General features: G+C 35.5%; 1 protein-coding gene across 1 annotated transcript in view; it reads left to right on the top strand.

Annotated features, from left to right (window-relative positions):
• The window catches only part of CLVS2 (clavesin 2), a 71,473-nt gene extending 66,542 nt beyond the window's left edge, over positions 1–4,931 (top strand). The window contains exon 5 of the mRNA XM_065911798.1: positions 4,844–4,931. Coding sequence (XP_065767870.1) covers positions 4,844–4,931 — 88 coding nt within the window. The remainder of the gene's footprint in view (positions 1–4,843) is intronic.
• The last annotated feature ends 8,712 nt before the right edge of the window (positions 4,932–13,643 follow it).

Genomic DNA, 13,643 nt, shown 5'->3' with positions numbered 1-13,643 from the left:
ATGACACAGGGTGCCCTCACTCTAGAACTGAGCTCTCGGAGGATTCAGAGACAGCTCTCATAGGTGGCCTCGGGTCTTTTCCCTTGCCAGCTAGCGGTGCTTATTTGCTTCAGCCCCTCCTTCTGTGACTTGTTAACTAGTGCGGTCCCTTCCTCTGAGCATACTTCCCTCCGTACCCTCTGCAGCCTTAGCTGTATCCTCATCACCTGCACTTCCTCCAAAATTTCTTACCTGCTGTCTTTGCCTCTACCCTAATCCTTTTCCATTTATTATCTGTGTGTCAATCAAAATAGTATTTTTAAAATGTAAATCGGATCATTTCACTTCTCTGCTTTGAATTTTTAAGTGACTATTAATTATACAATGCATGCAATCAATTTCATATTGTGACTTACAATATGCTGCATAATCTGCCTCTGCCTACCTCTTTCCTCCAAGTTTATCTCCCTTTTCTCTCCACCTTTCACACAGCATTTTTCTTTATTCTTCTTCAGCCTCTGCTTGGAATGCCCTTTTCCTCTATCTTCCAATGGCTGGCCCCGATCAAAGGTCACCTCCTCCAGAAGGTCTTTTGGTTAGTCACCAGGTCTTAATAAGCTCTACTCTGCATTCTAGCCACTTCCAATCAATCATCTCCTTTATTTTCTTTATAGCTCACTATTAGCCTGTGAAATAATTGATTTGCTTTAATTATTTATCCCTTTCATCCTGCCATGTAAGCTTCAGGGAGACTTCAGTGCCTTTGTCTGTCCTGTTCTCTCCTGAATCTTCAGTACCTGGAGTAGTGTGTGCTGCACAAAGAATGCTCACGAAGTACCGGTCAGAGGAATGAAGGAGTTCTCTGCTGTCTGTCAGCGGCCCCTTTTAAGTGCAGTGCTTGGAAAGGTAGAGGTGACATCTGATGCTATCGCTGCTTCCGTTGAGATTCCAGAAGCCCTGACTTTGCAGCATAGCCCTCATTGGCTTCCTTTGTTTATTGTTGTCACTGTTGCGGTCGTTCAGGCAGCCAGGGTGCATTGCTGACTCATATTGAGCTCCTTAAAACTAGTCTCCTTACTTCTAGACCTTTATCCTCATAATTCTCTATTTCTATACTTAGCTCTTTCTTCTAAGCACATTATTTTAATTGATTGACATCATCTTGTTAGATTTGGTTCTGGCGATCCACCTTTTGAAGTCTTTTTGGATCCTGCTTCTCTATTCCAATTAATTAGGCCATTTTGTCCCCTGCAGACTTGGCTCATAGCATGATGACTTCCCCAACCCTGAGTTTCTTGCTGATTGGATTTTCAGACATGGGCAGATTGGAATTTCAGACACCCTTTGTTTGGTATAGGTTTTGCATCCTGTGAAGCTTATATGGTTCTATTTGAAAACTCCTGAAGAATGAGATCAAGAGAGTTGTTTCACATGATTTTTATCTTCTCTCTGGAAGGAAATAGCAGTTCCCCGTCAAGGATGGGAGATAATTGTTTCTAGATTTCACCTTTCCTTCATTTTCTTTTCCAGTTTTATATCATTTTTAGATTGAGAGGGGGAAAAATCATTCCTTCACAAATGGGTTATAGATAGCTATTCCTTTGGGTGAATTCAGCTTCTTGTATAGGAAGAAGAAATGGCAACCCACTTCAGTATTCTCACCTGTAAAATCCCATGGACAGAGGAGCCTGGTGGGCTGCAGTCCATGGGGTCTCAAAGAGTTGGACATGACTGTGCAACTGAGCATGATAGGAAGAAGATTATGTTCTGTGTAAATTTGTGGAGAGATAGCATAATCAAGTGAAAGAATACAGAGCTCATTAGATTATGGGTAATATGTGCCTCCACTTGATTAAATAATATTCAACATCTATTCAATCTATCTATTGAATCTATTGTTACAACCTGTCAAACCCTATCTAATGTTTTGTATATATCAACTTCTTTGCTTTTCTAAACAACTAATAAGGTGATACTGTATCCATCTTATTGATGAGGAAACCCTGATACAGAGAAGGTAAGTAACTTCTACATGTTCCATAGCTACAAAACCGCAATGCTAATATTGGAACACAGGCAGTAGTATTCTGTAAGTCATTTCTTTAACTGCTACCATATACTATTTGCCAGAATTAATGCTGGGGATTATGCATTATTGCATTTGATCCTTAGTACATCTGTATGATGTAGATGGTATTTTCCGTATTTCACAAGTAAGGGAACAAAATCTTAGGACGTTTAAATAGCCTCCAGTTGGTCACAGAACTAGTAAATCACAGGAAGTGCAATTGGAATCCATTTCTGTCCAAAAATCTAGTCTTTCAAACACTAAGGTATAGCACAATATTGTAAATGCATAATAAATGAATAAATGATACCTGGATAATTAAAGTTAAACTACAGGTTTTCATGGGAAAAAGTTATTCATTGAAAGACAGCAGAGCCTGGGGACTAAGATGTCCTATGAGCTAATGACAGATAGCTTCCTCTATTGTAGTTGAAAAAGACCAATTCAATAACCAGTCGCGCGCAAATAACCCTGTTGTTTTGTACAAGAGGGCAAAAAGAAAGTCTAGACTAAAACAACAGTATACTTGGGACAATTAAATACCAAAAATTCTTAATCAGAAATTGTTTCTTTCTGTCTTGTTTTATTGAGGAATTTCTCTGCATATGGAGCCATCAGCATTCATAATCGGACAAGTCTAACATCTGTAGTACATGATAAAAACAAACTAGAAACTTAATCCCAGGTTGAATAGTGCACTGCAATTTAAAATATTTTACTAAAATTGCCATAAAAGAAAGAAAGAAAGTGCAGTCGCTCAGTCGTGTCTGACTCTTTGCGACCTCACTGACTGTAGCCTATCAGGCTCCTCCGTCCATGGGATTTTCCAGGCAAGAGTACTGGAGTGGGTTGCCATTTCCTTCTCCAGGCGATCCTCCCAGGGTTTGAACCCAGGTCTCCTGCATTGCAAGCAGACACTTTACCGTCTGACCCACCAAAGTAGTTAAGGAAAGTAACAATATATAATACGTGTGTATGTGTGTGTGTGTACAATGTGTGTTTTAATAGAACATTATATTTAGCAAATGCTAAATGTGTAGACTCTATGCTGTCTGAAGAGCTTTGGTGTCTACTTAATATTATTAGGATGTACCGCAACATTTGTATACTTTGTGAGATTTTACAATAACTTTTCTGTAAAGAATTTTTTTCTTCACAGGATAAATTGCTTTATCTTCATCACCCTCCAGTTTGAATGCTTGACATCCAGCTTCTTTCAGTTTGGAAAGTATTAATTGGATAAGAATTAAGACACTGAAATCCTCCTGTGTCACAGGCTCTGTGACACATATTGTGTCTGTAGCAAGGAGAGACGCTGATAAAGTCCCTGCTTATGGAACTTATCGTCCAGCGGACGCTAGTTGTCCGGTTAACACCCTAGGGCAGGACATTAAATGAACCTCTGCATATTTTAGCATGGATTCACCTTGGGGAAACAATTATTTCACTTGAGTCTAAGAAAAATAATGTTACAGGTCTAATTATTAAGTGTTTTGTGCAGTTGTCAATTGTGCTAAAGTGTATTTTATTCATGTACTGTTTTCTAAGATAAATTATCATTGCTCCTTTCCCTCTTTCTCTCTCTCCTGCACAGACACACAGACACACACACACCCATATTCAACTGTGGCTAGGCTCCATTCTGATTTATGCATCTAATACCTATTATTGAGATAAAACAGTGAAAACGACTTAGAAAATAAACCTCCTGATATAACTGTTCTCACCTTCCTCTTCATTCTCTCTTTAGAAAGGAATTTGTTTATTTAAATGAAAGAGTCGATTTATCAGCTAATCTTGTAATTATTTTTGCTTTGATAATTCCTTCCATTGCTGTTCTTTTTCATTAGCGTGTGTGGTTGTATTTTCACTTCCAGTCTTTCTTTTTGAAAGTTAATGAGGTCTACTAAGACGCAAATCGTCCCAGCAATAGCCAAATGGCTGGAATGCAGCAGCAGGGAAAAATTCATTACAGAGGAGAAATTTCAAAGGACGGCTGCTTCTTTAATGCCATAGCCATTAAGATGGCAGCTTCCGCCACCACTGCAGCACGTTTCATTGACTTTCCTCCTTCTCAATTTCGTGTTGTTTCCTGGTGATGAATTGAGATGTAATTCCCACCTGCTATCAAAAGCATATGTAAGGGTTTTCACATGATTTGTTTCTCTAATAGTAAAGTACTGCTGCCTAAACAAGAGAGGTTGTTGAAGTTTTAAACCATATCATAGATTTTGAAGAATAAGATTGATTTTATTCAGATGTTCTAGTGGAAAATTTAACAAAACTCATATGAAATATTGACTTTGTCCTATTGTGCTCCTTATGTATTTTAAAAAAGATGGTTAAAAATGCACATTCCTGTTGAAGTTGTTTCATAGAACCCTTGAAGCCAGAATTCAAGGCTCCTATTATTTCTACTTCATTTCTTATAATGGTAAATTCACCATAATAATTTCCCCTTTCAGTGATGTTCTCTTGGAATATATCAGTCCTGTACTAGAAGTTCTCAGGCTCAAAGAAAAGGCTCTTCTTGATTATAAAGATAAGAGCTTAAGCCTGTTGTTGTGTATTTAGAATCCTCTGCTGGGTATGTTGTATTCAGGGGCCAGAGGAGGTTGTTTCCTCTGAAACAATCACCATGAGTGTGTCTTTGTCAATGTGCACGTTCTCAGTTCATAAATCCCTTGTTATAGAAGTCAATCCACATCCAAGAGAGAAGAAATAAAGGAGAAAAGACAGAGAAGAGAATGTGATTGTTTGGCAGTAACGCGCTGACATTGGCTTTATCTTTTCCAGATCCCAATCAGTCGTGGAACCTACAGTGCTAAAACGCATGGATAAAAATGAGGAAGAAAACATGCAACCTTTGCTGTCTCTGGACTGAAAGCTTCTCTACCCTCTCCATGGATTAGAAACGGAAGGTACATGTTTTCAGCACCAGGGCCAGCGCTGTGGATGAATTACCAGCTGGAAACTTTATTTATTCATGTTAATGTAGCATAATATATAATAAGGCATCAGGCTTTCCCATTTGCCTGAACCATGGGTGCCCTGGTCTGGATTTAAAGAAAAGTCAATAATTTATTCTGTAAGTGCCAAGTTCTTTGTAAATACGATGTAATCTTCACGTCAAGTTTGTAAATTTTAGTAGTAACTTAAATTGGAAGATTGACTTTTGAGTCCATGCCAGTGATATGAACTATAACAAGAACAGAAAAGACACATAAACAATCAAAGCTAATCAAATGTAGCCCTGTTTCCTATGAAGCCATATTTCAGCTATCATAGTGATTGTTTCACTGTTTTCCTCTGAAACTCTGTCATACTCAAATGTACGTTTAATAGGCACAGGGAGCTAAGTGATTCTAGGAAATTATTATGATAAATGTATTTCCTGTCTAGTGATTTTCAATTCACAGAAAATGTACCCTAGTGACTATCACTGGCCTTGAATTTGGGAGGCAAGAAACGGCAAATAACCTGGTAAACTCAACACTTGAACTCTTCTATGTTGTTTAGTTCCTGAAGTGTTGTGAAAAAATATGTTTCTCAAAATAAGATGTGGAATTCTGAAAGAGAGTGGATTCTTTGTAGACTGCTGTCTTCACAATGTGTCCTTTACTTAAGATCCCATTATATGCCTGTCTGATGTACTTTAAGAACTTTATCCCGAAAAACTCTTTGACCAAGAGGAAGAGAACCGATACATGAGTAGTGTTGACAACTAATTTTGAACATAAAAGTTGCCAAGTACTGATAAGGGGCTAATTTCTAATTCTTGTGACTGGTTGAAAAAATATATATATTCACACACACACATATATATTTTTACTGAGCTTTGGTAAATCTGTGATGTGACAGGCTTATTAAAATAGATCATGCATACTCAATGATCTTAGAGATGTTATAGATTATTGTCTGAGATGTTAACTCTGGAAAACCACTTCCACTAAGGTTAATGAAAATGAGGTATTGTGAAACAGACTTTCTGTGAATTTATTTAAGGGAATTCAATTTAATTTGTAATGCAATCTTGTATCTGTGCCATTTCAGTGAAATATATTTTTTCTTCAAATAAAACAACAGGTCTCAACATAGCATAGGCAGTATCAGGTGACAGAGAATAATACTGTTTTTCTCAAATTCAGATTAATTATCCTAATGATCCTGGAAGTACACATTTTCTTCTCAGAAAAGATTTTAAGAACATATTGCATCTAGGAGACATAATGAAAGCTTCTGAGGGCATCTGAGAGTCTATGTTATAGTTTAAATCTAGATTTGGAATCCTTATGTTAAAGTTTTCTTTTCACAAAAATTTTGCAAGGATAGCACATTTTAAAAATTTAACTTTAAATTTCAAATTCTAGTGTGAAAAAGCAAGATCCTTACCACCTTTTCAGAGTGGTAATTTTTGAGACTGAGACTTTGCCATTAAAATATTGTCTTGAAAGAAAAATATCTCAAGGAACTTATGGAAAACCAACAGAAATAAAGGCATGTAGCAGCCTCTATATACTTTTTAGCCAAAAGCTTTAAAAAGTCCAGTTATAATTCTGCAACCCAGAATCTTAAAATTAATATCAGTACATTATTCTGCCGTGTTACAAATGAACTGTCTAGTATTTGTAAAAATACATAAATACACATAGATGCTATGAATGAAAGATACCTTTAAAATGCCAACCTCCAATCAAGTGCAGAAGAATAATGATGGTCAGGCACGCTGGTCTACCCGTAAATGTTATAGAGATCAGAATGCACTGGAAGAAAAAGCCACAGTAACTCTAATCTTTCTAAGAACCCTGACCAAAGGTCTTATGTTTTTTCCCTACTTGACATCATACATTTTTTAGCCTTGGGCTCTATATACTGTTCAAGCAAGTGTTAGACAGTATGATGCATTGGAATAAAATAGAAACAAACTAAGTTCAGAAGGCCAGTCAACTTTTCATTTTCATGAGTTACTTTGATATGCACCATTTATTGCCAAATTCAAACTTCTGCCAGCTTCAGATGTCTACCAGCATAGCCGGTTTTTTTCCCCTGTCATATGCTAGTGTCAAATGTAAAAATAACTCGGAAGGCATATTTTATATGTATACCTACCCACTTATAAGTACACTCTCTCACTCCCCAACATTTGGAACCTGCATTGGCATTGCTGCTCGACTGCTCTCCTTAAAATGAGCAATTGAGAGTTGTCTGGGTTGTGTGAAATATTTTTAAATGCCTGAACAAATGACAACAATGTTGTGTTTGCAATTGCTGTATCTAGTGCAGTCTGCCTATGATATCTTCAGCCTGAAAAAAACTTTCAGTAATCTTTTAAAACTGCTTATAGGACATTTGATCAACTTTATGAATTTTCCCCTCAGCACCAGCTAACTGACACCATTTAGGAGTTTTCTTTTTCCTCTTATGATTTTCTGTGTTATGTGGCTATGTCTACTGTTACATAACTTAATAAATAAGCACCCTTGTATTCTTTCAATTTACTTGAGATAGTACATCCCCACTCATATATAGACACAAACACTACACTGTTTACCCTAATGATTTGCCTCTCTATTATGACAACTGTGCTTTTCCTTTTCCATTATCTTGTTACTTAAAATTTGTAGACATCAAAGAATCATCATATTTGATTTGAAATAGGCCAGTAATTCATTTACTCCCCTCACTCAGCCTTCCCTACCTTCTACATCTGGTATTATTTCTTTTCTCCAATTTTTCAGGGGCAGCTGCTTCCAAAGCTGGTTAAAAATAAGTAGCTTCCTTATGTTTTCAGTGGTATTTGCACACATTTTTGACTGATATTTTTAAAGGAAGAGATTATCATAAAAATATCCTCTAAGAAATATGAAGTGCCTCTTTTAAAATGGAATAAAGCAGTAATACTAGAATATGGATTCTATTTGTTCTCTCTTCCAAAAAGTAAATACATGCATCTCTATTATAAGGGTGAAATACAGATATCATTTGAAGAAGGATATTTGAGGTCTTGCTTTGAGCTTTCTTGTATAGTATTAAGTCTTTATTGTGTAAGTTTAATATAGTAACTTGAAAACATTATTGACAAAAATACAGTATTAAATTGAGTTTTGCAAGCAAGTTTTTGAAATGAGCATGCATGATTACTTTTATTTCAATAATGGTTTGTGTAGGTGTGAGCAGGAACATTCCTTAAGTGTTTTCATGTAAAATCCTTGTTTACTTTACAATGCTGGAAATTCATACAATCATAAGCAGGAAAGTCAAGCAGCTGGGTTCTTTTTAATATTAACTAGGTCACATTGTTAAATTAAACATTTGAAGTTTCTGTGATATTCCTGAGGAAACAGAGGCCCTCTAAGGCATCCAGGAAATGCAGAGTTGTTTTAGACATCAAGAAATATGTTTACGACTTGTCACGAAAAGAAACTTCGAGCCATGGCAGTGTGTATTTAGGAACAGACTTCCTTTTCTTCTACAAATAACCCAAAAACATATGGACATACCTTTAGAGAAGTTCTATCAAGAAAACCTGCTGAAAGGTTGTACGGTCCTCTGTTGTTTTATTTAAGTGTCTAGCTGGTTTGGTTGGTTAATAATATCTCTTTGGCTTCTTATTTGGTATGTATTTATTAATGATTACTTGAAACATTGCCTTCAGTTATGAGGATATTTCAGAATGGCTTTCAACACACAAAATAAATGAAGCAGAGCTCTGGTACAATGTGTGAATGTTCAGATTTGGTATTTATATTTTTTGCATCAGCCAGCTAATAGGCAAATGTTCCATTTTATATGTGCTATATAGATATTACAGATATATGGTCTAAGAAACAGTGATACATTTTAAATTTATGAAGCTATTAGATCATGTAAGAATCAGCAGATTATCTAAAATATATTAGAACAAACAGAGGATTGGCTAGGTGGGTAGCTTGTGTAATTATCTTTAGCAGAGAAAAGGATTTGTTTGGTTTTTTTTTCAATTTTTGTTTTAGTTGAGAAAACTGCTTTCTAATATGTTTTTAGAACTAGTTAGTAGTGTTACCAGTATTCTTACCTGGAAAATTCCACAGACAGAGGAGCCTGGTGGGGTATAGTCCATGAGGTCACAAAAAGTCAGACATGACCCAGCACACACACACATATCCAGCACTATTAGTATTTGAAAGGGAGAAAATAATCAATACAAAGGAAGGCTTGGGTTTTAAACATTATTATATCTCAACTTAAGGGATATAAATTTTTTCATGAATTGAAGTTTTTATTTTGTAAATATCTATAGGTTAGCCCCACACATGGACATAATACTGTGGAATCTATTCTGTGCTGTGTAGAAATTTATTCTCTTGTACCATAGGAAAAAAATATAAAATAGCAATTCACCAGACTGGAACACCCAAGTTGTACTATTTTTTTAAAGGAGTGCAAATGGTATTGTTGAAATAAAAAGATATATTTAGAAACCAAATAAGTATAGGTATTAAATACAATAAATGCACTTTTATAATAAACAGTAGACATTGTTAGGTTTAGACGGTGTTTGGTCAGTATTTGACTTAGTTTCAAGTTTCATGCATATATTTTTGTCCTTAATGATACTGATGCATTTATTCTGTCAAAATTAGTTTGTATGGTCAATGAGAGGGACCTAGATGAGAATCAAAATAAATGTTAACAATTGAGTGAACAAATCCTAAACCGCATTAAAAAATTGCAGTGGTTTATAATTGGTTTACATATAACAAAGGTTCAAAGCTTTGTCTTGTTTCTAATTCAGTTTTTCAGTTTTCATATTTCTGTAAAAGATAAATGAAACTTTGCAACCTAAGTAGTTTTTGTTTACAAAACTGTCTGGATTAAATAAGATGAATACTAAGCATACTCTTTACTATTTGGCTCAACTACCTTTGACCTTTTGAGGGAGTTGTTTATTATAATGCAGTATTATAAATGATATAATTTTGAATAAATATACATTTCTGCTTTTAAAAAAGGCTTTATTTTGCATATGGTAAATGTTGAATTTTGTAGTGTGGATCTGTTGCATCTATGAAATGGCAATTTCTAAAATGTCATCTAAAAATGGCAAACAGTAATTTCATTTTGAGAGAAATTGTAGTTAGCCATTTTGGTTAGGACACCTGAAATTTTCTGATACTTGTATGTTTGGGGTTAAAGGAAAAGACACAGTTTCATCAAAATTACATTTTCAGTATGTCGTAGCTTCTAGACAAGCCTTCAAAGGAGAGCTTGAATGAAGAAAGTTAACTTTTAAGTCTCATGGAGCAGTGGGAATGATCAATAAGTAAAATAGCATTTTTATGCAAAGTTATTGGATTAAACAAGAAACTAATTATAAAAACATTGATTTAAATAAATCCTATAAAAATAATTCCGGTTCAAAATATTAAGTAAAATAAAATTTTCAGTTTAACTTGAAAAAAATGCTTACTCAATAAATACACAGTTGTATCTTCTGTGAGTTTCCTTGTTTATCCTATCTGTGGATGAAAAATCATCTAATGAGGCAGAGACATCTGGAATCCTTTATAATCGATGTATGATTTTAGCTCAGATGCAGATGATTTTCCTGTGCACTGCTTTTGAGGTTATCATGTCTCTTCGAGTTGCCTCTTTCCCCTGCTCTGTCAGGAGAAGTCCAAGTTTTCTAGCAGCTACTGGAGAAGCATTCTGAGCGGGAATAAACCCAAGCAACCAGAGAATACTAAAAAAGCAAGAGATCCAGTCTGTGCTTCTTGTCGCTTAAAAGTTCATTAAACTGTAGCATTAATTCTAAATACAGAAGATGATTTAAAAATGTCAAGTTTCTGATATCAAAAGTTAAATATCAAGAAAAGAGGCCGTGGGGACATGATGGGCGGGCGGTGATGTGTAGTCTGTTTTCACACAACCGCAGCACCAAAACCCTCATCTCTGAGTGATCACTTTTCTCTGAAGATGAGATATACTCTTATTCCCCTTTAGCTTCCCCAGGGTCTCAGCCTTAAAGAATCCATCTGCAATGTAGGAGCTGCAGGAGACGCGGGTTCAGTCCCTGGGTAAGAAAGATCCCCTGGAGGAGGAAATGGCAAGCCAGAATTCCATGGACAGAGGAGCCTGGTGGGCTACAGTCCATAGGACACGACTCGGTTGACTTAGCGCACACAGATGCTCTTATTCTCATTTTTCTAACTGGAAACATAAAAGCATCCACTGGAAACTGTATATGCTTTGTCATCTTTTAGGGGGAAAAAAAGCTGCATTATACACATGTAAACACAATTCACTCGGTTGCATAGGACTGAAATATTTGCATGCTGATTTACAAGTCCTAAATTTTTTAAAATACATATAATAAGACTTTATTACTAGAAAATTATTAAATGTTCTTTATATCTGGGATTCATGGAGAAGACTGGTAATATCATTTCTGTTGAATCCACAAATCCAAACATTTCATTTGGATGTTTAACGGACATAACACATTTAACACTGACAAAACTAAATTTCTTTATCCTGAACCTGCTTCCTCTTTATAACCTTCCCATCTCACTAAGTCAATCCTAACCTTCCAGTTTCTAGGGCTTGAAATTTTATAGTCATCCTCTCTCTCTCTTTTTTTAAATCTGAGAACCATATCCAATCTGCTAGCTCATAGTTTCCACACTCCTAAACTTCATCATCAGTACCTTGCTCCAAGACCTCACTTTCCACCTGGAATAATTATTTGAAAACTAGTCTCCTTGCTTCTCCTCTTACCCTGTAGAGATCAATTTATAACACATTAGCAAGGATGAGCTCAGGTGATTTCATTCTTCTGAAAACCCTCTGCAAGAGTAAAAACCAGGGTCCTTACGATGATGTTTGAGGATTGATAGAAAGTTTGTAAGCACCAGTATAGCAGAAAAACGTATTTTCTGATTGGGCTGGCCATATTACCTGCATGATGCCAACACAAATCTTAAGTAATTTCTTGCTTCTGAAGCCCTAGACACTGTACTCTTTCACCCCTGACCTTGATTTTTCTTAGGTCATCTCTTAAGATTTCACCTACTCTTTATTATCTTCCTGTCATCCTTGCAATTCTAGGAACTTGTCAAGCATTCCTCCACCTCAAAACTTTCACTCTCTGTTGCTCCTGCCTCTTTCTGCCAGATATCCGCATAACTTTCCCCCTCATCTCCTTAAGATCTTTGCTCAAATGTCACCTTCTTAGAACTCTCTGGATTTCCCTGTTTAAAATTACATGGCCCTTTGATTCTTCACATTTTTTTTTTTCTGCTCTATTTCTTCTCCATAGCTTTTATCACCTCCTAATATACCATAAAGCATATTTATTTTGGTCACTTTACATTTTCCTCTAACAGAATATGAACTCCACACAGACAGGGATTTTTGTCTGTCTTGTTTACCATTGCATTACCAGTGCCTTGAATAGTGCCTGGAATTTAGTAACAAATCCAAGAAGATTGCATGAATATCTTAAGTTGTTGTTTCAGCAAGTTATATATTAGCTGATAGTATACATTTGAGAAGGGCTCTTTTTTTTTGTTGTTGGTAAGAATTTTTTTTAAAGAATTCTTCAAAGTGAGAATTTCACCTCTCTGATGATGGTGGAATCATGAACCAAGAATTACATTCCTTTTTCTCCCAAATCTGGTTTCTACCCCAGGGCCTAAGTTTTACATCAGTGTATGAGCTTCATCTTTGGAAGCTTTATCTAAGATCATTAAATGTTGTGTCTAAATATTCATGGCATATATTTACACCTAGAGAGATCTAGAGAAATACCTCAGATGAAAAGTTGTTTTTGAACTCAAAACAATAGCAAATTGTTCTTAGTTGATTAGTAAATTCCAATTTTTAAAAATTGAAGAATGTTCAGTATGAAAGAAAGATTAAGAGAATATGCATATATACTTACTTTTACTGGAAAAAAGAGAAGAAAGGAAATAGATTATGATCATCCTTCCTCTGAAACAATTATAAAATAAATGAGGAAGTTCTTTTATGTTTCTAAGATCTTCTTCTTATCTAGAAATCTATATATGGCAACCACTTAATCTATGAACCCTCTTAACGGAAGTTTTATCTCAATTGGGTTTTATATTTGCTATCTTTTCATATTTTTCACTATCTTGATACCACAATGACAGGAGTTAGTCAAGCTTATATATTCTAACTGCATTTCCAACTTTCTCCCTTCACCTCTGTATTTCACTTGCAGATACTGTTTTCTGAATTTTACAATCACATTTTTGGTCCTTAACAACCTCCCCCCCCTTTCTTTTTTTTTTACTATTTTGACAGATTTCCTCATAATTTTAGTAAACAGATATCTTGGATATTGGTTCTTGGTATGACAAGTTTTGATTTTTACCCTTTGCAGTTTATCTTTTTATTCTTATATATCAATACTGTTCCTTTTCTTCCACTACACCTTTTCCTACATTACAGTAGTCCAATCCAACGGGTTTAGAGTTTTCTGCCAGGACTTCTGTTAAGAAGACACTGAAAATAAAAGGTTGGTACATGGTATTGAAGAAGGAACTAGAACTTGAAAAATATAGATATTTGAAAGTGTTTTCAGAAGACAACC

Source organism: Muntiacus reevesi, chromosome 19 (assembly GCF_963930625.1).
Source record: "Muntiacus reevesi chromosome 19, mMunRee1.1, whole genome shotgun sequence".
NCBI lineage: Eukaryota > Metazoa > Chordata > Mammalia > Artiodactyla > Cervidae > Muntiacus > Muntiacus reevesi.
Note: the sequence above shows the minus strand (reverse complement) of the source record. Positions and strands in the feature narration are given on the sequence as shown.